This window comes from Callorhinus ursinus, unplaced genomic scaffold (assembly GCF_003265705.2).
Source record: "Callorhinus ursinus isolate GAN/ISIS: 27379988/994484 unplaced genomic scaffold, GSC_fseal_2.0 scaffold8, whole genome shotgun sequence".
Taxonomy (NCBI): domain Eukaryota; kingdom Metazoa; phylum Chordata; class Mammalia; order Carnivora; family Otariidae; genus Callorhinus; species Callorhinus ursinus.
This window is the reverse complement of record NW_027397070.1, coordinates 32,569,086-32,593,123: the sequence shown is the minus strand read 5'-3', so window position 1 is coordinate 32,593,123 and position 24,038 is coordinate 32,569,086. Positions and strand designations below refer to the sequence as shown.

At 35.9% G+C, this 24,038-nt stretch overlaps 1 protein-coding gene across 12 annotated transcripts in view; it reads right to left on the bottom strand.

Moving 5' to 3' along the window:
- KIAA0586 (KIAA0586 ortholog) overlaps nucleotides 1-24,038 on the bottom strand; it is a 129,361-nt gene that overhangs the window by 53,131 nt on the left and 52,192 nt on the right. For 10 of the 12 annotated variants that reach the window (XM_025869952.2, XM_025869953.2, XM_073895278.1 and 7 more), the window contains 7 exons: nucleotides 21,423-21,622; nucleotides 18,490-18,649; nucleotides 17,523-17,742; nucleotides 16,748-17,004; nucleotides 15,487-15,563; nucleotides 10,122-10,256; nucleotides 7,770-7,947 (listed from right to left, as the gene is read on the bottom strand). In XM_025869952.2, coding sequence (XP_025725737.1) covers nucleotides 7,770-7,947; nucleotides 10,122-10,256; nucleotides 15,487-15,563; nucleotides 16,748-17,004; nucleotides 17,523-17,742; nucleotides 18,490-18,649; nucleotides 21,423-21,622 — 1,227 coding nt within the window. The remainder of the gene's footprint in view (nucleotides 1-7,769; nucleotides 7,948-10,121; nucleotides 10,257-15,486; nucleotides 15,564-16,747; nucleotides 17,005-17,522; nucleotides 17,743-18,489; nucleotides 18,650-21,422; nucleotides 21,623-24,038) is intronic. The other 2 variants (XM_025869943.2, XM_025869946.2) reach the window with 1 other exon arrangement.

Sequence of the window (24,038 nt, the reverse complement as noted above, 5' to 3'; positions counted from 1 at the left end):
ATTAAAATTACCAATATTTCTCACTGCTGAATAAGATGTAGCAGTGTACTTTAACCAAAATAATATGGTACCAAGTCTTCCTTGCAATTAAAACTAAAGCTTGTAGAGAATGCAAAAAGTACCTATGTCCAGACAAGTCTATGGACTATTCTAAGTTTCCAGTCAACAAGTTGCTCATACAGTCTACACCCAACCCCACTCCTTCACATCAACTCCTAGCATTCCAGCTTACCTTTTCTATCAGTATGAGTCAGTAGAATACTTTCTTTCTAAAATGTAATATGAAAGCAAGGGGTAATCTCCTAGCTAGAAAACGTTAGTGTTGCTTAGCTCTGTTCTGTAGTTATTTTTCTTCAAATGATTATGTTCTTTTCCTCATCCAAATGGCATCTCAATCAAATCAATAAAAAGAAGGCAATAGGAGCAAAGCTATCTATCTAATAATATCATGGTACATTTCTATTGTACCTTATACTCCAAGCACTTTCACATACATTATCATTTAATTTGAATATTACAATCATTCTGTAAGCTAGGCAGATCAGATAGTTTTATAACTATCATTTACTGACAAAGCTAAGGCTCAGGGAAGTTAACGGACTATCCAAAAAAGCAGAGAGCTAGTAAGAGGAATTAAAATCCTCATTTTCCAACTCCCATTGTTCTTTATTTTATATTCCTGCTCAAATATTTCTAAGAAAATTCTGTTTTTCCTAATTAATGGCCACCTTTTAAATATTTAGCATAGTATATCTCATTGTAGTCAACAGAAATAGATCTAGATCTGAAGCATTATACATAAGCAAATTGTTTTAAATGAAATAATATTTTAAAGGTATCATAAATATTTTCCATTTAAAGTCAGTGTATTAAAAAAAAAGTCAGTGTAGAGGGTGCCTGGGTGGCTCAGTTGGTTAAGCATCTGCCTTTTGATTTCAACTCAGGTCATAATCTCAGGGTTGTGAGACGGAGCCCCATTTTGGGGCTTAATATTCTCTCTCTGACCCTCCCTCCACCTTTCCCTCTCTAAAATAAAGTCAGTATATTGACAATTTCTTAGGAATAGCAAATAAATTACCCTCTGATCTTTTATGTTAATCTCTATTTTTAGGTGAATTTTACATAAAACAAAATATATACCTTGAGTTTTAATTTTTACTTTTCCAGATTCAGTCTGTACAAAATAATTTCTCAAAATTATCACTGATTTTATTGTCATTAATTATCTAGCATATTATTAATTTAATAATGGTAATAATATCCATCATTCAGATTAACTATTGTTCCAGGCCTTATATATTGGCTTCTTTATACTCTTTTTTTTTTTTTTTTTTTTAAGATTTTACTTATTTATTTGACAGAGAGACACACAGTGAGAGAGGGAACACAAGCAGGGGGAGTGGGAGAGGGAGAAGCAGGCTTCCTGCTGAGCAGGGAGCCTGATGTGGGGCTCTATCCCAGAACCTTGGGATCATGACCTGAGCCGAAGACAGAGGCTTAACGACTGAGCCACCCAGGCGCCTTTGGCTTCTTTATATTCTGATATGTCTTATTCTATTCATATGTCACTTTTCCAAAATTTTCCTAAGGCTGGCAAATGAATTAAGATAAAAGAATTAGCACAAATAATGTTAAAAGACAAGATATGAAAAATTCTGTGCTGATAATATGGTTATATATCTAGAAAAACAAGAGACTCTAGAGAGAAAAAAGAACTTCATTAAAGAAGAGAATTCGGTAATGAAACTGAACACTAGATAAATATATAAAAATCATTGGTTTTTCTCTATTATATCAGTATGCACCTAAAAATAGAAAAATAATCCTTTACTATAGTGACCAAAACATTAAAATAACTAAAAATAAGATTAACAAAAGCATTGAATCCATATGATGAAAATTATTACATCTTATTGACAAAAACATTATCTGAATAAGATACACCATAGAAATATTAATTCTTCCAATATTAATACATAACAGTACAATTCTAATTAGGGTGATTTTTTAAAAAAGATTTTATTCATTTATTTGAGAGAGAGAGAGTGCACAGCATGGTGAGGGGCAGAGGAAGAGGGAGAAGCAGACTCCCCCCTGAGCAGGAAGCCCGATGTGGGACTCGATCCCAGGACCCCGGGATCATGACCTGAGCCAAAGGCGGACGCTTAACCGACTAAGCCACCCAGGTGCCCATAGGGTGATTTTTAATAGAAAAAAAAGTTTTAGAGTTTATATGGAATAAATGTCTGAGACGGGCCAACAAAAGTATGAAAAACTTTTTGAAGGGGAAACTTGCCCTGTCAGATAACAGAATGTGCCATGAAGACACTATAGTCTAACATGTTTTAGATCATAAAGAACCCAGAAAAATATTCCTACCTCTATGAGAATAATATACAAACTGGTTGATATTTTAATTCAGTAGAAAGGAAAACAGCTTATATATTAGTTGATGCTGGCCCAACTAGCTATTTATGTGGAAGAAAATCATATTGGACTTCTACTTTACACCATTTGCAAAAGTAAATTCCAGATAGACTTAAATATAAATATATACTAAATGATGAAAAGCTCACAAGAAAATCTACAAGACTACAGGTATAAACTTGTGTTAGCAGAAACCTAACCAAGCCATAAAAACACATAAAATATAAAAGATAGAAATAACTATATAAAAATTTTTGTTAACTATATGGCAAAGAAAGACCATAAAAAATGTCAATGAATTCAGTATAAATTTGGAAAAAGAATGCAATGCAGGTGATAGAAAACATCTAAAATATAGAAATAATATTACATGGTTTTAAGAAAAATTCAGAACCTGACAGATGGGGAAAGCACTTAAGTAGGTAATTGACAGAAGAGCAAATCCAAATGGCCAACATGAAAAGACATAGAAACTCAAAGGCAATCAGAGACTTATGAGTAATTTCCATAGGATTTATGGTGTAAAAACAAATGCAGGCAAGTGGGCATGTTATGATCTCAACTTGTAAAATAACAGCACACACACAAATCATATGTATCTATCATGTACATTACACACGAGTGTGTCTATGGACAAAAACAGGAAGATTACACGCCAGAATCTTAACAGGAGTTAGCTGGGATAAGGCAAAATATGGGATAGGAGAAAATGTGAAGACGAGGAATGGATAGAAGGCACTCCAAAAAGAGTCTATAATTTAATGTATGATATAATCACATTTTGTTTTATGTAAAATTATATGTGGTTAATGTATGGTATAAAGAAAAAATTCATTAAAAAGACACAAGGTAAGGGCGCCTGGGTAGCTCAGTTGGTTAAGTGACTGCCTTCGGCTCAGGTCATGATCCTGGAGTCCTGGGATCGAGTCCCACATCGGGCTCCCTGCTCGGCAGGGAGTCTGCTTCTTCCTCTGACCCTCCCCTCTCTCATGCTCTCTCTATCTCATTCTCTCTCTCAAATAAATAAATAAAACCTTAAAAAAAAAAAAAGACACAAGGTAAAATTTGATAAAAGACCTAAATGTAAAAACCCAGAAAGTATATAATCAAATATCTCCCAAATGCTTCAAAATGTGTAATAGCTTTCAACTCATAGAACACCCTATCATTTAACATACATTTCCTATGTCCTAGGTGCTACAGACTCTGCTAGATGACAGGGATAGGACAATGAACAAGATAAAGTTCCTACCCTCAAGTGAGGACTATACAGAGAGCACATATGACAGGCATCTAACCCAGTGATAAAGGATCAGGAAAGAATTCCAACAGCCATCATAACAATGCTAAATTTGCTCAACAACACAATGGTGTCACTTCTAAAAAGTATGCTCATTGAGTGTGGGTGTCTTGTCTGTATAATGTAACTTAGCTCTTTGTAACTATTGTATCATTCACATCAAATTTATCATAACTTGAAATCCCTAATTTTACTCTTCTAGAATCTTATTGTGATGAAAAAGCAACCTTAGACACTTAAGACTTTCAGAGAAGGCTAAGTCCACCCAAAATTGCCAGTGCCAGCAGCAGCTTTGGGTTTGTCAAATCTAATAGATTTTTCCACTTGCATGAAACCCAAAGGCGCCTCAAATTCCACATGCTTAAAACCCCATTCATCCTTATTTCCTCCTAATTCTATCCCTTCTCCACATTCCCTCTCTCTCAGTGAATGGAAATTCCATCTATCCAACCATAAGGATAGATTCTCCTTTCTTTTGCTTTTCTCATATTCAAACTTAAGTCTTGCCCATTCTCCTTCTTGTCTCTCAAATCTCCCTTTTTACATTTCCTCACTGCTGAATAATGTTTCATCAGCTTTACTGTAATAGCTGTCCAATCAGGCTCCTTGCCTCCAATCTTAATCCTTTCCAATCTATTCATCACACTGTACCTTAAATGATCATGCTAAAAGAAGACAAAGATCATCATATCAGTCATTTACTTATAATCCTTAATGGACCTGTGAATATCACAAAACATTCAGAATTGATAGAAATTCAAGACTGAATTTTCCATGGGCATAAATATAAAATAAGATTGGCATTATTTTCTATTTGGTTCACAAATGGATCCCTATCATCTTAGAGAAAATCCAAAAACTATTTCATATATTATCTAGGATTTTTTAGGACCTAGTTTCTGCTCACTACTCCAATCTCATTGTATCCTAAGCTCTAATTCATTGATAAAGTACTTATATTTCCCTGATTAAGTCTTGCTATTTTTTCACTTTTTCCCAGTATCTCATTGCATATTCAGCCCACAAGGTCCTTCCTCATTTACTACATAGCAAACATCTATTAAATATTATCCCCACTTGATAGATGAAGAAACTTGGGCTCAGATATATATTTTTTTAAATTTTACTTTTTTATTATTTGGAAACTTCTAAGGCAGACATTCTTCCTAATACTAACTTTAAAAGAGAGAGCCTCAGTTAACAAACGGGATACACAACCCATAGATAAAATAAGTGGGTAGAGTTTATTTTATGAAATAAGAATTGTAGCTTCAACATCTAAACCACTATCAAAATATTTTTAATCTACAGAATGCATGTCGGCAATGGCTTTCAACTACAGCTGACAGTGCTGTATAACTGAAACACACTGGGGTGGCCCATAATAAATTCTGAACATCTCCTTATTTGGTTTTTGTAAATTAAGCAGATGAATTCTATTCCCAAGCATATAGGAAGCACACAAATGAAATAACTCAAAAGGTCATTAATAGATTAATTCACAAAATGTTGTTTTGAAAAGAATTATTTTGATCCATTCATTTGTGTACTCCATTATACATACCTAAGACAAACAATACTGTAATTTATTAATATATTTTGCCTGTACAAATCTAATAGAAATACAGTCCCAATAAAATTATTGGGCTCAGAGATATTACGTTACTTGCCTTGAAGTACACAAAGCTGGAACTCAAACTGATATCTGAAACTCCAAAAGCCCAAATTCTTAGCCACACTCTGCTATATTGCCTCATCTATGTGCTCGATCTTTGTTATGCCACATGACTTTTTTCCCTATTAAACAAATACCTATAGTGTACCTACTATTATAAATACACTGTACTGTAGATAATATGCTAGGTGCTACCAGAGGGATAAGGAGAGACTAAACAGGATATAGCCTCATGTATTTTATTCTATAATAATTTAACAAGTACCAAGTTTTTCTCAAGTACCTAGCAGCTCTCAAGTGATCTGTGAGAGCCACCTAGTGTCAATTCTGTTTAACTGCAATCTGCAGTTAGCTGGATACAAATAAAACAAGCAAAGGTTGGGGGGAAAAGGAACAAACCAAGAAACAGACTCTTTAACTACAGAGAACAAACTGATGGTTACCAGAGCGAACGTGGGAGAGGGGAGGAGAATGGGTAAAACAGGTGATGGGGATTAAGGACTGCACTTGTGATGAGCAAGTGGAAATGCTGAATCACTATATTGTACACCTGAAACTAATACTACATTGTATGTTAACTAGAATTTAAATAAAAACTTCAAAAAGTCACATTTTATGCCATTTTAAATCCTACTCATTTAAAAGAATGCAAAACATTTAACGCTCTCACTATATGCACAAAATGAGAAATAACTCCAATCTTACTTTACATTTATTCTCCTGGAAAAATTAGTCTTGAATTTCTCTTAATTCTGAATGATATAAGGTGTTCACTCAATATAAATATCCTATACCAATGTTTTTCTAACTTCATGCATTTCTTTTTCTGATTTTTGGAAAATCTGCATACCTCCATAAGTTCTTTTCACTTAAAAGAATGCAGCAATGGGCATGGAAAAATCAGTAAATAAGAATATATTTGCTCCTCATTAATGTGCTGATTCCACATTTGCAAATTCACCTAATTTATTTCTAACCACAAAATCCATAGTCAAAGTGCTTTTGTGATCATTCACAGACCCGGGTAGACCAGTAAAAAACTTCTGCATCACCCAACATACACTTTACCAGCTGAAGCTGAACAAGCTGATGCTCTGTTTTCTTATTTCAGTTCTTATACTGTAAACAAGGGTCCTTTTTGCTATCTATTCACTGTTTATTCACATTTTTGTGCTTTTTGTTGGTGATGTGTGGTTTCAAGTGGCCCCCGCTCATAGTGCTATAGTGCTATCTGGGATCCTAAGTGCACAAAAGTATGAAGGGCATTAGAGAGAAAAATACATGGAGTCTATAAGCTTTGTTCAGGCATGAGCTACAGTGTTGTAGACCTTGGGCATAATGTTAATGCACCAACAATATATATTACAATAAATTTCTTTAAAAAGAAACACACATTAACACAGTTATATATTGATCAGTTGACAAAGATGATCAGAAGCTTGCAGGAATCTAGGTCTGTATTTTCCCCGAGGAGCAATGGGTCAGTATTTACTAATGCAGTGTTCCTGGTGACTCCACAGAATGTAACTAGCAAAGATAATGAGAATCAACTGTATATGCTAGTGATCAGTATTCTCTCTTCTATTCTTATTTCCAAAGTGTTATAGCAGAAAGTCTGGCTAATGAGGTTCTAAAATAGTCATGAGCGCACTGAGCACAGTGTCAGAAATTCATACAATGTAAAGAGTGAATTTCTACAGCATTATCTAATTTAACCTTGTCCTAAACAAGATATGTTCTGTCACAGTTTGGTGTTCTAAATCATATTTTTTTAGTATGCAGTAAAATGAACATATCACTGTTAAAAAATTTCAAGTATATGTATGCATATTACCAAAATTACTCCATGCACCACCCAGTGGTTCACATACTAACACTGATACCTGAATCACATTTGGGAAAATACTGGCATATAGACCACAAAAAAAGTCATTACTAAACTTTTCAATAATGCAGACCATTTTTTTGTTTGTTTGTTTAAAGATTTTATTTATTTATTTGACAGAGAGAGACACAGTGAGAGAGGGGAACACAAGCAGGGGGAGTGGGAGACGGAGAAGCAGGCCTCCCGCAGAGCGGGGAGCCCGATGCGGGGCTCGATCCCAGGACCCTGGGACCATAACCTGAACTAAAGGCAGACGCTTAACGACTGAGCCACCCAGGCACCCCAACAGACCATTTTTAATAAAGAAATTTTGCCCCCACCTAAAAATAGCTATTTTCTTAATTCAGATTAGGATCACTACTGTAATTATAACACAAAACAGAATATAGCATTCAGCATGGAAATAGTACAAAGACAGTTGTGATGGGATTCCAGTACATTCTAATAAATGATATATCAAGAAGCAATATTTTGATGTATACCTGTAACTGTGTCAAATTGCTGAGATAATGGCTTAGGAGCACATTTCTGATCCAAAGACTCTGCATTCGTGGCAGGTAGCTGCATAGAGACAGAATGTCCCAGTAACATGTTCTCTACTGCTGCTGTCAGCCTGGGCCTTTGTCCTTCGCTAAGTTCACCTGCACTGTTTTCCAAGTCCTATCAAAGGTAGAAATAATTGTTAAGAACACCATATTAAAACCAAGTCAAAACAGCAAAAATTTGTCAAATACCATGATCCATGACACTTGACCGCTTGAAAGGTATTTTAGACAGTGCTTATTAAGCCACACACACACTACTGAAAGACAGACTTAAAAAGTTAGTTCAATCAGGCATCTGGCAATAGGCTTTGTTGCTAATATCTTATTTTTTATGAAGTTAAATAACCATTATCTGTTTTTCAAACTCCAAATTAGATAGCAAAACACATAAGAAAAATTTTATGATTTAAACTAAATAATGGCACACATTGCATATTCATACAGCTTCAAATTAAAATAATAAACAATTTATCTTTCATTCTTCATTAATGAAAACTGCCTGAACTTGTTAGGGTGAACCTTATAGTTAAGTGACAAACATTACCCCTATCCAAATTGTTACATTTTTTAGAAGTACATAAGTTGAAGAAGACTACTTTCATCATACTTAATATAAGTTCTTCCCCCGGGAAAGTATACGAGTATAAATACATTTCTTTATCAAATATATAAAATAAATTTAAAAACTAAAAAATGAAGACTTCTGCATTAAAAATTATATACGTGATCACTACCACATTTTGTGACTTAGAAATATTCTATGGACCCTGAGAAACAAACTGAGGGTTCTAGAGGGGAGGGGGAGGGGGGGATGGGTTAGCCTGGTGACGGGTATTAAAGAGGGCACGTTCTGCATGGAGCACTGGGTGTTATACGCTAACAATGAATCATGGAACACTACATCAAAAACTAATGATGTAATGTATGGTGATTAACATAATAAAAAAAATATTCTAACTATGAGTTTACTAATCAAGAACTGAATAAAAATTCTAGTATCTGAAAGCTCTCATGCTTTCTCATTTAAATGGGGTTTAATTACAACCAAGTGTTTTTCTAGAACATATGAAGAAATCACTGCTGAAACATCTTCAATGGCTCTGTTGACTATAAAGCCTAACTTCCTAACTCAACATTCAAGATTTTCTACAATTTTCCCAAATTCTTGCGTAGTTCTATCTCCTCTAAGTCCCTAATCTGACTTTTGTTTAGGAACATCAATTACCTCAACAATCTCTAAACAGAAAAGGAATGTTTTGAAATTAATATAAAACCTTTGGAGACTCTTAGGCAAAGATTAGAACGACAGCAGATACACTTTCCCTAGAAAATAATTAGGAGTATTTCACAGTGTCTCTATTACTTTGCCACTACCATATAAAATGTTGTGTAATAAATAGTACCTTCTCTATTATGAATCAATTTTCTAGGGTGCTTGTAATTGCTGAGCTATTTAACACCTTAATACTCTATGATTCTACCGAAGCCTTAGCTTGCCTACTCACAAAATGCTCTCATACGCATAAGTATCATTGATCTTGGCAACAACCCAGACTGCAGGCACTGGTGCTCCAGAGTAAGAGTAACATCAGGGAGCACAAAAGCCCATCTGGGATGAAAAGTTGCAGGTGAAACCAGATCACTATTCATTCCCCTCTTCCCCTCCAAACACCAGGACTGGATTATAAAACCTCCATATTCCTTCCTAAGTATCTTACCTTGTGACCTCCTTGCCTCTACAGTGCCCAAGCCTTTCTATGGCTTAAAAGGTTCTTTATGATCATCTAGTTCAACCAACTTCTCCAGACTTTTCTCTTAATCTAAAGTGCTAGTCACAGTGAGATATTCAACACTTTCTAAATATTTTGATCAGTTATCAACTATAGAGTAATTGTTAAGCCTTTTTCTCCCTACAGGACTGTAAGCTTCCTAACGGTAGGGTCCTGTCTCCTCCATCTTTGTACCTCTTCCAAGGTTGTGTCTGGCACAGAGTAGATATTCAGTAAATGGCTGAAGAAAGAATGAATGATCCTCACAAATCATTTAAAAGGGCTTCAGTTTTCCCAGTTTTTTTCAACTGCAGAACAAGAGGGCTGGAACAGATGGCCTAAATTCTTTTCAGCTGTAAAACTCTAGAGCTCTGATTTCAGGTTAAAGTTACTACAAGGTTGACCCCTGAATAAGCTGAAGAATTAGCATGCTTTCACTAAAAGTAGGAATATTTTTGTTATTTTTTCTGTATTTAGATCAAACCAAAAGAAAACAAAAATCATCAAGGTTAATAAGTACCTCTGAATGATAGACTGCTTGCTGTGAAACCAAGAAGTCCTGGTTCTGTTTAGTAAGAAGAGAAAGAATTGCATCTGCATGAATTTTTTTATGGGGCATCCTAATTACTTGTCCTTCACTGGGAGGATCATCTTCCTGAATGAAATATAAAGACAATTAACATAACAAAATTCTACGAAACAATTGCATTTTTCTTGACTTGTGATTAATGAAACATAGAAGCCATCATGAAAATGGTCATATTAGCACTTCGTGGAAAGAAGGTGGACACTATTTTCATCTAGTTCTCATTTCCATTTGCCTATACTAACAACTCTTTAGTTTGCCTCAAATAGAAACAACACTATAAAATAATTTGCTTACACTTAACTGGACATTTATAATAAACATGAAAATTGGATCCACTGTCCCAAGTGATTGAGTTATAAGGATTCATAAATGTTTTATGTAGGGCCATCAGGTTTTTGGCTCACACAGTTTCCTGCTTCATATTTATGCAGCACCCAAAGCACCACCAGTGTAGTGATGGGGGTAGAGCACTGGGGGGATGCTGAAACCTGGACCACAGGCAAAAATGAAAAACTGCAGAAATGTGTTAAGGCACCTATAGACCTCTGATTGTCCCTTTGCCTTTGGGCTGACCTCTGGTACTTGGCTAGGGAGTAGGTACTGCAACCCTCCCTGGAGGACCCAGACTAGGCTTCTTGGTACTTCAAATAAGACCCATCCCAAAGATGAAGGACAGTGTGGGCTCAGAGTCAGAGAAACTGGATTCCCTTGTAAATACAACTATTAACAAGATTTTTAATTCCATCAGTAGTATGTTTCACTTAGTATTTTACTAAGTAATTTACTTACTATTTTACTAGTAATGAAACAAAGTTTATTAATTCTAGATTACTGTAAGTCTTTATCCCCCAGCTGTATATAGATAAATGCCTATTGGTGACATGACTTCAAGTTGTTCTTGGATTTTCAAGATTGTACTTCTGCACTTGACTTCATTATGAATTTGTAGCATATCTGGGGCGCCTGGATGGCTCAGTGGGTTAAGCCTCTGCCTTCAGCTCAGGTCATGATCCCAAGGTCCTGGGATCATCATAGAGTGCTCCCTGCTCAGTGGGGAGTCTGCTTCTCCCTCTCTCCACCCCCCACCCCTCACCCCCGCTCTTGCTCTCTCCCTTTCTCTCTCTCTCTCCCAAATGAATAAATAAAATTAAATTAAAAAAGAATTTATAGCATATTTGATTTAGGCTTAGCAAAAACATTAGAGCTCAGTTTCAAATGAAGAAAAACAAAGATATTATCATTTAGTCCCATTTTGGTTTGGCTATTACTTTAAACAAACTTAATATAAACTTAAACATGCTCTGGCACCATGATAAAGTTCTAAGAATGGGTAAGAATGGCATAATGACATATTAAGTAAACCAAATGTTAGTTTAATGCTTCTCTGAAAATAAAGACATCTCATTTTTGCCTTCCCCACATATTATTTCATAAAGTGTTTACCACTCTCTTCATAATGGACTCAATTACTTGCAATAGATAATTACTGTTAGAGAAGTAATTGTTCCATTAAAACCTTACCAAAAAATCTCCTTAATGCATTATTTCATGCCGCTGTATACAGTAAAGCAAATTGTTTTTAACAAATTTTGTTACTTGGATATATTAATTTCCAGATTCAGGATCTTTATACGATTAACATCCTTAATAACATAAAGATGCTACCTAGCCTCCAAAGCTGCTTGTGGACTTGAGAAATGCTCCACCACACACACCCAGCCCCTTGTAACTTAAGCTTTAGGATTCAGATAGCCCCAATTAGAACTCAAAATGTAGGGCGACTGGGTGGCTCAAGTTGGTTAAGCGACTGCCTTCGGCTCAGGTCATGATCCTGGAGTCCCGGGATCAAGTCCCGCGTCGGGCTCCCTGCTCAGCGGGGAATCTGCTTCTCCCTCTGACCCTCTTCCCTCTCGTGCTCTCTATCTCTCATTCTCTCTCTCTCAAATAAATAAAATCTTAAAAAAAAAAGAACTCAAAATGTACAATTATTAGCTTAAAATGAAAAGAAAAGGTATCATGTATCTATGTAAAAAGAGTTGTGTATCTGTCACCAAATAGCTATGTGACATGGACAAGTCATTTAACCTCACTCAACTTCATCTGTAAAATGAGATGTCACATATAACAAAGGACGCACATGAAAACACTGGGAACTTTTTCAAAATATACAGATCTAGGCTTCTAACTGGCCATACATGAGCACACCATACAACTCTCATGACCTATCAAATCCATCTATCAGAGGATGGAACCCAGCATGCATATTTTTTAAAACCTCCCCAGTGAATTTAATATGCAGTCCTGGTTTACATCACTTCAAGTGGTTGCTTTACAGGAACTTCTAGCATTATGATTATAAAGGGACAGAAGGACGTGACTTTTCAAAAATAGACCAATCTCTCTGTTTACATCATGATCATGTATAATGATACCAATGGAAAGATAATAACGCCACCAGACTTTATTTTCAGATTTACCCAATCCCTTGAAACTACTAAAAATATGGACAAAGTACATGAAAAAATTGCATTTCAAGATGTGGGACATCAGGTAACAAAAGACGGTGACCCCTGAGAGATGGAAACTAATCAGGAGAGCCCTGTGACTGCTCCAGCTCACTGGAGTTTCCAGGCTGCAGTTTCCAGGCTGCCGCACAGGAGGGAGAATGCAGGCAGAGCTCAGCGACCCCCTGAGTTGAGAAGACGGGACTGAAACTCCAAGAAGCCATGACAGCTAGAGTTCGTAAGACAGGCTCCCAGAAAAGCGAAAGCTGCACAGGGAGAGAACTCTGGAGATCTGCAGAGGGTCCCCTCTGAGCACTCAATACTGATCAGCACATGCATGTGAGGTAACCACATGAGGCTGGACAAAGGACTGGCTCCAACAGTGTCCAGGGCGTGTACACAGGCTGGAATAATAGCTCTTCCTACCAGGTGGGCTGGAAGACCACATTTAATGAGGCATTGGCAGAAGTGCCTAGAAGGGTCTTGCCTCCACAACGGGGAACAAATAGCCTAGAGTGAGTACTGCTCTGGTCTTAACTCATGAATCTTTAAAGCAAGACTCAAAAGGGTAAAACTGTCTTTAGGCAATTTAACCATATGCCTGAGCAAAGCCCAAAACTCTGCAGATTCCTGTAATTCCTGTAAAATATAACTCCTAAAAACATAGATGCAAAGGGCCAACACAAAATTTTAGCAGATCAAATTAAACAGCTTTCCTTAAAAAGTTTACCATATATCTACCACATATCTATCCATTCCACTCCTAGGTATTTGCCCAAGAGAAATGAAAGCATATGTCCACATAAAACTTGTACACAAATGTTCATAGTTGCTTTGTGATAGCCAAAACTGGAATAAACCTAAATGTCCACTGACAGGTGAATAGACAAACTGTGGTACATCCACACAACACATTACTACACAGCAATAAAAAGGAACAAACTATGATACACACTACAGCACAGATGAATCTCAAAATAATTATGCTGAGTTAAAGCAACCAGGAAAAAAAAAAAAGAATATATACCATGTGATTCCATTTCTGTTATTTTGGAAAATGCAAACTAACTCTGGCTACAGAAAGTGGACCAGCAGTGGGCTAGGTACGTGGGGGATGAGAGGACTGGTAAGATGTGGGGAGGAGGGATTACAAAAGGGCACGAGGGGACTTTGGGGAGTGATGGGTGGTGGTATGTTCATTATCTTGCTTGTGGTAATGGCTCTCCAGATATATACAAATGTCAAAACTTACCAAACTTTTTAAAAAAGAGCAACAATAACAGCAACGCTTAGCAAAGGCTATAGATAAATGTAGATGAAAGTTGAGTACAACTACCTCCCCCTGCTTAGGTGGTTAAAAATATATATTAAAGATTTCTATTCCTTAGTAGTATTTCAAAAGAAAATTCCTATTATCATTTCTGTATGATATTTATATGTAGATATGTAATAATTGATATTATATATCTTGTAATACTAATTGATGTTACACATATTGTAATAATTATATATAATTTAAATATAATATATATACACACACACATATATGTGTGTGTGTATATATACAGTTTTTTTTAAGATTTTTTTTATTTATTTATTTGAGAGAGAGAATGAGATAGAGAGAGAGAGCATGAGAGGGGGAAGGGTCAGAGGGAGAAGCAGACTCCCCGCTGAGCAGGGAGCCCGATGCGGGACTCGATCCCGGGACTCCAGGATCATGACCTGAGCCAAAGGCAGTCGCTTAACCTACTGAGCCACCCAGGCGCCCCAGTTTTTTTTTTTTTTTTAAGTAGGTTTCATGCGTAGCATGGAGCCCAATGTGGGGCTTGAACTTATGACCCTGAGATCAAGACCTGAGCTGAGATCAAGAGTTGGCTGCTTAACCAACTGAGCCACACAGGCACCCCTATAATAATAATAATAAATATATATATATATATTCTTAAAGATTTATTTATTTGAGAGATAGAGCAAGCAAGAAGGGGGGGGCAGAGGGGGAGAGAGGGGAGAGAGAGAGAGACAGAGACAGAGAGAGAATATCCTCAAGCAGACTTCCCGCTGGGTGCAGAGCCCAACATGGGGCTCCATCGCAGGACCCTGAGATCATGACCTGAGCCAAAATCAAGAGTCAGGTGCTTAACCAACTGAGCCACCCAGAAGCCCCTGTAATCATGTTTTTATTTTTTTTCTTTAAATTTTTTTATTGTTATATTAATCACCATACATTACATCATTAGTTTTTGATGTAGTGTTCCATGATTGTTTGTGCATAACACCCAGTGCTCCACACAGTGTAATCATGTTTTTAAATGCCAACTTTTTCTTCCATAGAGCTAGGTAATAACTAGGAAGTGCTGGTACTACTGTGTCCTATTTCAGTTTCTTTTTCTTATGCCAATGAATTCAATTATTTTTAGCACAAAGAATTATAATCCTGATTAGGGAAAAATAACAAATATATCATAAGAGAGCAAGTTTAAACAGATAAAGCCCTGTTTGAAATATTATAAAGGCACTGTACCCATATGACAATTTCCATTGAGCTAGATTTTCATTACATAATTACATTAACTGTGTATTTTTCAAGTACCGGAGCCACAGAGGTTAATAATTTTCTTTCATTCTCACAATTATAATGAAATGTGCAAGAAGCCTTAAATTCCTTCATGGATATTTTATTAAATTTTATACCTATAACTCAAATATCTGAGGAAAAAACCCTGATCAATGGCAACAAATTCATCAAAATATTCCTTGTGTCAGAATTCAATATGGAGCCAATAATTTCTTACCATTTCAAGGGCATCATGCAGAGTACTGGATAAGCTATCATTTAGGTTCATCAAATACAGTCCTTCATCTCCTAAAACTGGAAATTACATTATAAAAATTTAGAAAACAGAAGAAACGTAAATTTTGTAAACAATCTTACCATAAGGCCATAGAACATTACATTTAAACATACAATAAAAATACTGTTCATAAATAATTCACAAGTTACTCAATCTCACCAGTTTTTTTAAAAGTACATTTTATAACAAAGATGAGATTTTTGTTTTACCTATCAGCTGTCAGAAATTAAAAAAAAACTATACATATCGATGGCAACTATGAAACTGAGAAAGAGGCACTCCTAAATACTACCGATGTAATTAAAAACTGCTTAAAATTAAAAACTGGTTAACCTTTCTAAAGAGCATGTTGGCAATGTATCACTATTTTAAAGGTGCGTATTCTTTTTTTTTTTTTTTAAAGATTTTATTTATTTATTTGACAGAGAGAGACACAGCAAGAGAGGGAACACAAGCAGGGGGAGTGGGAGAGGAAGAAGCAGGCTTCCCGCTGAGCAGGGAACCTGATGTGGGGCTCGATCCCAGGACCCTGGGATCATGACCTGAGCCAAAGGCAGATGCTTAACAACTGAGCCACCCAGGCACCCCTTAAAGGTGTGTATTCTGATTCAGCAATTCCACTTCTAGGAATGTATTCTAAGGAATTAATCAGATAGGTCCACAAAGTGTATGTGTGTAAGAATGGTCATTGGAGGGTTATTTTTTACGAATAGTATGGAAATATTGAAAGAATCTACATGCCAACCACTATGGCATTGTTTTAATGGACTACACATAACTTAAAAAATGAAGTGCAGCTATATGTATTGATAAAAAAGATGTCCACAATATGCTATTAGGTAAAAAAATTCAGGCTTCAAAACAACATATATAGTATGATCCTATTTTTAAAGGTAAATACACACACACACACACACACACACACACACACGTATGTAGGTATCTACATATGCATAGAAAAAAACAGACTGGAAGGGTATATCCCAAACTATTAAGAGTGATATTATTTCTGGAAGGTGAGATTTATGAGCAAGATTTTACTTTCTGAAGTTAAGGCACAGAAAAGTTACCTTGAAGAGTCCATATTCTTTCTATTATACCATGTTTAATCTTAAAAATTAAGTAAAAACACTAGACATAGAAAAGTATTAGAAATTATCATAATGTAACAAGTGACATCAATTGATACAAGTTAACTTACTCTTGGGAGCCACTCTTTGACCACAGTTAAATAAAATCTCTCCTTCAGAGATGGGTCTATCTAAAGTCTCGGTTTCAGTGGCAGTAATGCTCAAGGTGCTCTCCGTTGTTGATGAATCAGAACCTGGCATCTGTGTGGGGGAAGGGGCCTTGGTGCCAGGAGGAAGTAGCGTAAACGGAACTGGAGGTTCTGGAGGTGCAGGCTGAGTAGGGAAATCCACACTCTCAGGTTCTTCATCCTTGGCCACAGACATTACACTAAGAAGAAAAAGACATTTTGAACTTATTAGGTCACTGAAGGCCTATATTAATTTTTATATTTTAAAAACCCGATTCAAAGGTCTCCTTTAGCAAAGTGTTTCTATAATCTGCACTACTATAATTACCAAGATTTATTTTTCCAAAATTGTTTTCATGCTTTAATCATAGACCATCTTGAAAGTTCTACCATCTCTAAAATAAATCTGTACAGTAATATAAAAGTTAACTAATCAGTGTAAATGAAGATTCACTCTGAGGAGAAATCATTTTCTATTTTACTAACAATATTATAACAATACATATTTTAATCTGTTTCACAAAAATGTCTTAAAAAAGAATTGAAGGCACAAGTAAATCTGGTGAAAATTTTAAAAACTAAAGTTTATGAAACTTCTACTAAAGTATAAAGTAGCTTGTGGTTTATAAAGCTTCGTCATTTCTGATGTTTTCAATGTATCCTTTGTGTCAACTTAAGATGAAATGCAGTTTCTGAAAGTGAATATGTTATCATTTACATAGCTCTCGGGTGAAGTTCTTCTTGAAGAGAGTTAGGATTCTCTTCTTCCAGTGGCAGGTCTCCATCACTCCATGGCTTAGGAAGCTCTGGGTCTGACAGCTTCAATTTATCGATGGAAATCTCTGACAAAGTTGGGGAAAAAGCTGGGGCAGGAGGTGGTGTTGTAGTAGGGGTAACCGCTGGAGTATTAACAAGTGTGATGGCAGGCGTATCATTTCCTAAAGATTTTTTGTTTAAAAAGAAATTTGAAAAGTCAATAAACAACTCCATAGGAAGGCAAGATATGTTGCTTCAGGAATTTCTTAACATTTTGGTGTACAAATAATGGCAATAATCATTAATAATAATGGCCACTAATGGGAAAATTCCCAAATTAATTTAGTAAAGTATTAGAAAATAATCTTGAAAAGACCTATCACTTTTACACTGCCATGAACTTAAAAGTAGTCTTTTTTAAAAAATATTTATTTATTTGAGAGCGAGAGCACAAGTGGGGTGAGGGGCAGAGAAAGAAGCAGACTCCCCACTGAGCAGGGAGCCCGATGTAGAACCCTGGCTGGGATCACGACCTGAGCTGAAGGCAGACGCTTAACCGACTGAGCCAACCAGGTACCCCTGAACTTAAAAGTAGTCTAAGTGTGTATTAGATCCTATACTTTTTTAACGGTTTTTTTTTAAGATGTTTTATTTTTTTAAGTAATCTCCAAGCCCAATGTGGGGCTCAAACTTACAACCCTGAGATCAAGAGTTGCATGCTCTACTGACTGAGGCAGCCAGGTGCCCCTAGATCATATACTTTAAAAAGTGGCAACCAATTTCTTAGTTTCCTTGCAAGAAAAAATGATTTATTAAAACCTAATAAGCAAAAGGTATGTGCATATTAATCTATAAAACATAAAATAAACCATGTAATCTTATGTAATAGTTATTAGATAAAAACTGATGTACAGAAATAAGGTTTCTACCTTTTTCAGCGAGTATTTCTTTCGCCAGAATAGCTAAATCACGATCTGAATTACAGGGAGAAGAATCTGGAGTTTTTACTAACACAAGCTCCTTAGGAGGTGATGAAGGTGAATGAGGAGGAGTTGGCTGTGGGGTAGCCACTGGGGTACATATTCTTGCCTAAAATAAATAAAACAAGATATCAATAATCACCCAAGATATTATAATCACCCAAAAAAGATAATGTAAAACAATGAAATGAGCTCATTCAGAGATTACAGAGAATTTAAATGAATGGGGAAGAAACGGGAGCCCTACCTTGAACTTCTAGCTGTTAGTTTCAAGACTAGCCTGCAGAGACCCTCAGGCTATTGAAATAGCTCTGCCTCTGAAGCAGACCCCAAAGAAATCTAAGGCTCTCTCTTCTAACATAGAGAGGAAGATGCAGTGAATATACAGCTGAAGATCAAATGCAAACACAAGCTGGGTAGGCCATGTAACAGAAAGGAAGTATTTTAACTGACAAGATATCAAAGAGCAGACTTTTAGCACAAAAGAACAGAGCTTGTAAAAAGTAATGGAAAGATAAGAAAAAGCGGGGTGGGGGGGCATGAAATGAAGACAATATGGAGATGGAAAGGACTGAGGAAGGAAAAAGTAAACACTTTAAAATGGATTTGTTAAATAGGTAATTATTCAAATTCAAAAAGGTACAAAAGAAAGATAGTGCGAATTAAGTCTCCTTTCCTGGCCATAACCTATCTACCTAATTCCCTTCCCTAGAGTCATCAGACATAATTTCATATGTGTATAGATTATCTGTGGGATAACTTCCTAAAAGTGGGACTGCTTGGTTAAAGGGTTAATTGTATTTTTAATTTGAATACATATTGTCAAATTTCCCCCTGCAGGGTTATATTATTGTACACTAACCACAAGAAGGTATGTGAATTCCCATTTCCCCAAGGTTTTCTACACAATGTCATTATCAAACTTCTGGTGTTTTACCAATCTAATAAGTAAAAATGAGGTTTCAGTGATTTTTTTTCCTTATTATCAGTGATATTGACTATCTTTTTATATGTATATGAGCCATTTGTATTTCTTTGTGTGTGAACTGTCTAGACATGTCTTTTACCTATTTTTTCAAATACATTGTCTTTTTTCTCCTCATTCTAAAACATCTGTATACAGCAGGGTAATTAGCCTTTATTTTGATTATGAGTTGAAAATTGTTATGCAATTTTAAAACCATGAAGCATATTAGAAATTCTATGGCACTGCTTAATAATTAGCATATACTCAGCCTTTATTTCTTTCCTCTTGACTACATAAAACAACAGCATAAGAGCACTGTTTTCAAATATAATGCTACTGACCATCATCATGAGAGAATCTGAAGGTATTCTAACTAGTATTGGTAATGGATAATGATGATAAACAATTAGTTATTGAGTACCAAATTCCAGGCACTAGATGAAGCTCTTTTCATTCATCATCTCGCTATATTTTCCACAAAATCTTGGCTAAGATGATAACAGTATCATAAAGACGGCAATTCTCTCCAAATTAAACCAATCAAAATCAGATCAATTCCCATAAAAATCCTCAAAAAATCTTTCATGGCACTTGAAAACTAAATTGTAATATATATTTGGAAGATCAAAGGACCAAGAAAAGTCATGACAATTCTGAAGATAATGAACAATATGGCAGTGGGGAAAGGGAGCTTGCCCTCCCAGATACTCAGTAAGCAGATTTTGGTAAAGTCCTGGTTATTTAAACTCTAGGTATTTTCTCTATTATACATATGAAACTAAAGCAACAGAGCGGAGGGTTCAAATTCAGATCTTCCCAACTCCCAAGTCTATGCTCTTAACAACTGTATATACTGCCTATTTATACTGATTTTTTTACATTTTTCTCATTCTATCACCCTCATGAGAGTCTACGCAGTATATGGGCAGAAAACATACCAACGTTAATTAGCACAGAGAAAGCCATAACCCTGACGACATCTGCACTGCATGCATGACCAATAAGCTGAACAAGCACAGACCAAAACTATGTACCTAATCTCTGGCACACTAATCACATCATGCCAATTACATTATACCAATCTCTATAAAATTCAAATATGTAACTTAGTTTATACCTCAAATGAGGTAGTTTAAATGTTTCACCTATATAAAATGATGCCCTCATGATCTATAGAATCAGAAGTGACTACAAGGTTTTAAACACCTGGTTAGTAGTATAGAGTCTATTTTGGTTTTGTATAATTCCACATTCCTATAATAGGTTAGAAACCATTTAGCATAGTAAGGGTGATGAAACAAACAACAAAAGTGCCTAAAATATATTTTCTTTTAAAGATTAAAAATAGCAGTTTATATAATAACCCAAAGTAATGTGTGAACATTGGCTATATCTTGAATTTTAAAAAAATCTATAAAGGATATTTTGTGAACAACAGGGAAATTCGAATATGGACTCTATATTACATAGTACTAACATATCAATGTTAAATTTCTTCAGAAGTATGATGATGGCATTTTGATTATGTAATAAAGTATCTTGTTCTTAGGAGATACTGCTGCTTTCAGAAGTGAAATGTCATAATATCTGCAACTTTCAAATGATTTTTAAAGAATATATAACATATAAAGACAGATAAAATATGTCAAAAAAGTTATCAATTGGAAAATATTAGATAAAGGGTATACAGACATTCATTGTATTATACTTTCAACTTTTCTATAGATTTAAAAGTTAAATGCTGGAGAAAATAATACTATAATATCATAGCAACAACAACAAAAAAATCAATCTCCACCACAAACTATGATCTTATTGTGATACCTAATTTAAAATTTGTCCATCTTACTGTTTTTTAATAAATATATCAAAAACTCCCCAGGACTCCAAGTCATGAAAGGAGAGTCACTCCTACCAGCAAGTATGTGTTGCTTGCTGAAACATCCCCAGAAACACTTGTAGCAACAGGACCTTGCTTCTTTGCTTCTCTGTCACCCAGCATGACAGCAATGGTCTCAGCAAGAGCCTCATTCACAAAATGGCTTATCATGTCTGAATTCACAGGAATCCCAGCGTCAACAAAAAGCTGGAGGGCACCATTGCTTGTTCCTTCCACTAAAAAAAAAAAAAAAAAAGAAATGAAAGAATTTCAGAGTAAGTGTGCAAGAAACATGCCTGCAATCTAAATCTTAATTCTTAAAATTTTAGAGATGCAAACATAGGTGTATAAGGGGGTAGGAGGAAGAATAAAAATGAAAATACAAAATTACTTATTACAAAAGAGAATAAGATGGTAACTCACATAATGAACACCCTCTTTAACAAACCAAAACGGGGGAGGAAAACACCCAGATGAAAACTTTACTTACATGGCCTCTTCCCTACCACTTCAGCATTTAGTGATAAAAAAGACTTGTATCCACAACAAATGTTCTCATCTGAAAACACCCCACATTTTCAAGAACAGGGCAAGAGGAAACCCTATGACAGATCTTGGTCAAAACACAAAGACACAGGGGTGCCTGGGTGGCTCAGTCGGTTGAGTGTCTACCTTCAGCTCAGGTCATGGTCCCAGGGTCCTGGGATCCAGCCCAGAGTTGGGCAACCTGCCCAGTGGGGAGCCTGCTTCTCCTCGGCCTCTCCCCCTGACTCATGCTCTCTCTCTTGCTCTCTCTCTCTCAAATAAATAAAAATCTTTTAAATAAATAAATAAATAACAAAACACAAAGACCCAATGACTGTGGGGGATTTTAGAGAAATAACAGCTGCTTCATAAATGAAGACAAACCTTCTTTCCTTCTAGTTTCAGATACAGCAGTTACTAACAATACAAGCTAATCCTACTCAAACTTTTATAGTAGTTTACATGCTTGATATCAGAAGCTATATAGGTATATTAATAACTCAAACAGATTATAATTTTTACTTGTATGAATGTACATAAAATTGAGTAAAACTTCCTTAACAGACTTTACTAGACTTAAAGTGGGCTATATTTCTAAAGCTCTATGTGGAAAACATGTAAACAATGATCAATACAATTTGATGCAGACATAACCTCTCCAAAGAGTATTCCTTAATTAGTACAACTAAGGCAGCAATATCCAGAATTCCCTAAAAAGTGGTTACAGGTGTCTTGAGATCACTTGTTGAGGGATAAGTAATAGCAATTTACTCTGAAGTTACCATAGCAAACACTATCAAATGTCAAATTTGTATTTGACAGTATATGTAGATACATCTCCTTTTCAGTTCTTATAATTTATTGTTTCGGCATGATCAGAAATTAGAACGTTTCTGTTATAAAGGCCAAAAAGCCCTACCCAGACATAGGCAAAACAAAAGCAAACACACATGCTTTTAAATAGAAGAGAATAGGATCTAAATGTCCAATATGGAAATTTTAAGATTTTCATCCAGGAAAACATAAACTTCCTCATAACTTTGTTGATCATTTTTTCCCTTCCTTCCAAAAGTGCTGAAAGAAAACCTGGGGTGGTAGCAGTGGAGGAGCCATTCAAGTTATACTAAACAGGAAGAATTAACTAAATGCAACAATAAATTGTATGGAGTGAGGGTACAGGCTATGGCCGGGTGGAGATGAGGAAAAACAAAGAAAAGAAAATAGAACAAACAATAACTCCAAAGCTTTGGCGATTGGGCACTTGGAAGATTCTGATATTAATGTAAACAGAAACAAAGAAAGGACAGGTTGGGCTAGAAAAACTTTGGATATGTCAAGTTTCGGATGCCAGTGGAGCATCAAGTAGAATATTCATCAACAGACAGAACTGCAAGTTTGCAGCCTAGATGTGTGGTTTAGGGGTGAGCAACTGAACAGGGAAAAAAAAGTGATGATAAAATAAAGTCCTAAAGAAATCAAAAAGATAGCAGAAACAACAACAGAATGGAGTCTAAGAAACCAAAATGAGTACGACATTTTAAGAATTAGAGGTGGTTGGGACGCCTGGGTGGCTCAGTTGTTAAGCGTCTGCCTTCAGCTCAGGTCATGATCCCAGGGTCCTGGGATCGAGCCCCATATCGGGCTCCCTGCTCCGCGGGAAGCCTGTTTCTCCCCCTCCCTCTGCCCCTGCTTGTGTTCCCTCTCTCGCTGTCTATTTCTCTGTCAAATAAATAAATAAAATCTTTAAAAAAAAAAAACAAAAGAATTAGAGGTGGTCAACAGCGCCCATGCTAGACCCATGAGGGAAGATAAGGATTTGGAAAAAAAGTTTATTCTTGACAACCAAATTCTGTGAGAGAGGAGTTTCATTAGGGAAAGGGCAGAAAGCTCCATAAGGACTAAAGAGAAAGTGGGCAATGAGAAAGTATAAGCCGTAAATATAGGCTCTGAAGTCTAGGATTTGGGCAGTTAAGAGACAGTCTATGGAGGAAGAAAAGTAGGTAATTCTGGACTGAAGAGAAAGCAAAAAAATAGAGGTAATGATACATAGGAATGTTTTATAAAGAAGAAAAAGGGACGCCTGGGTGGCTCAGTCAGTTAAGCGTCTGACTTTGGCTCAGGTCATGA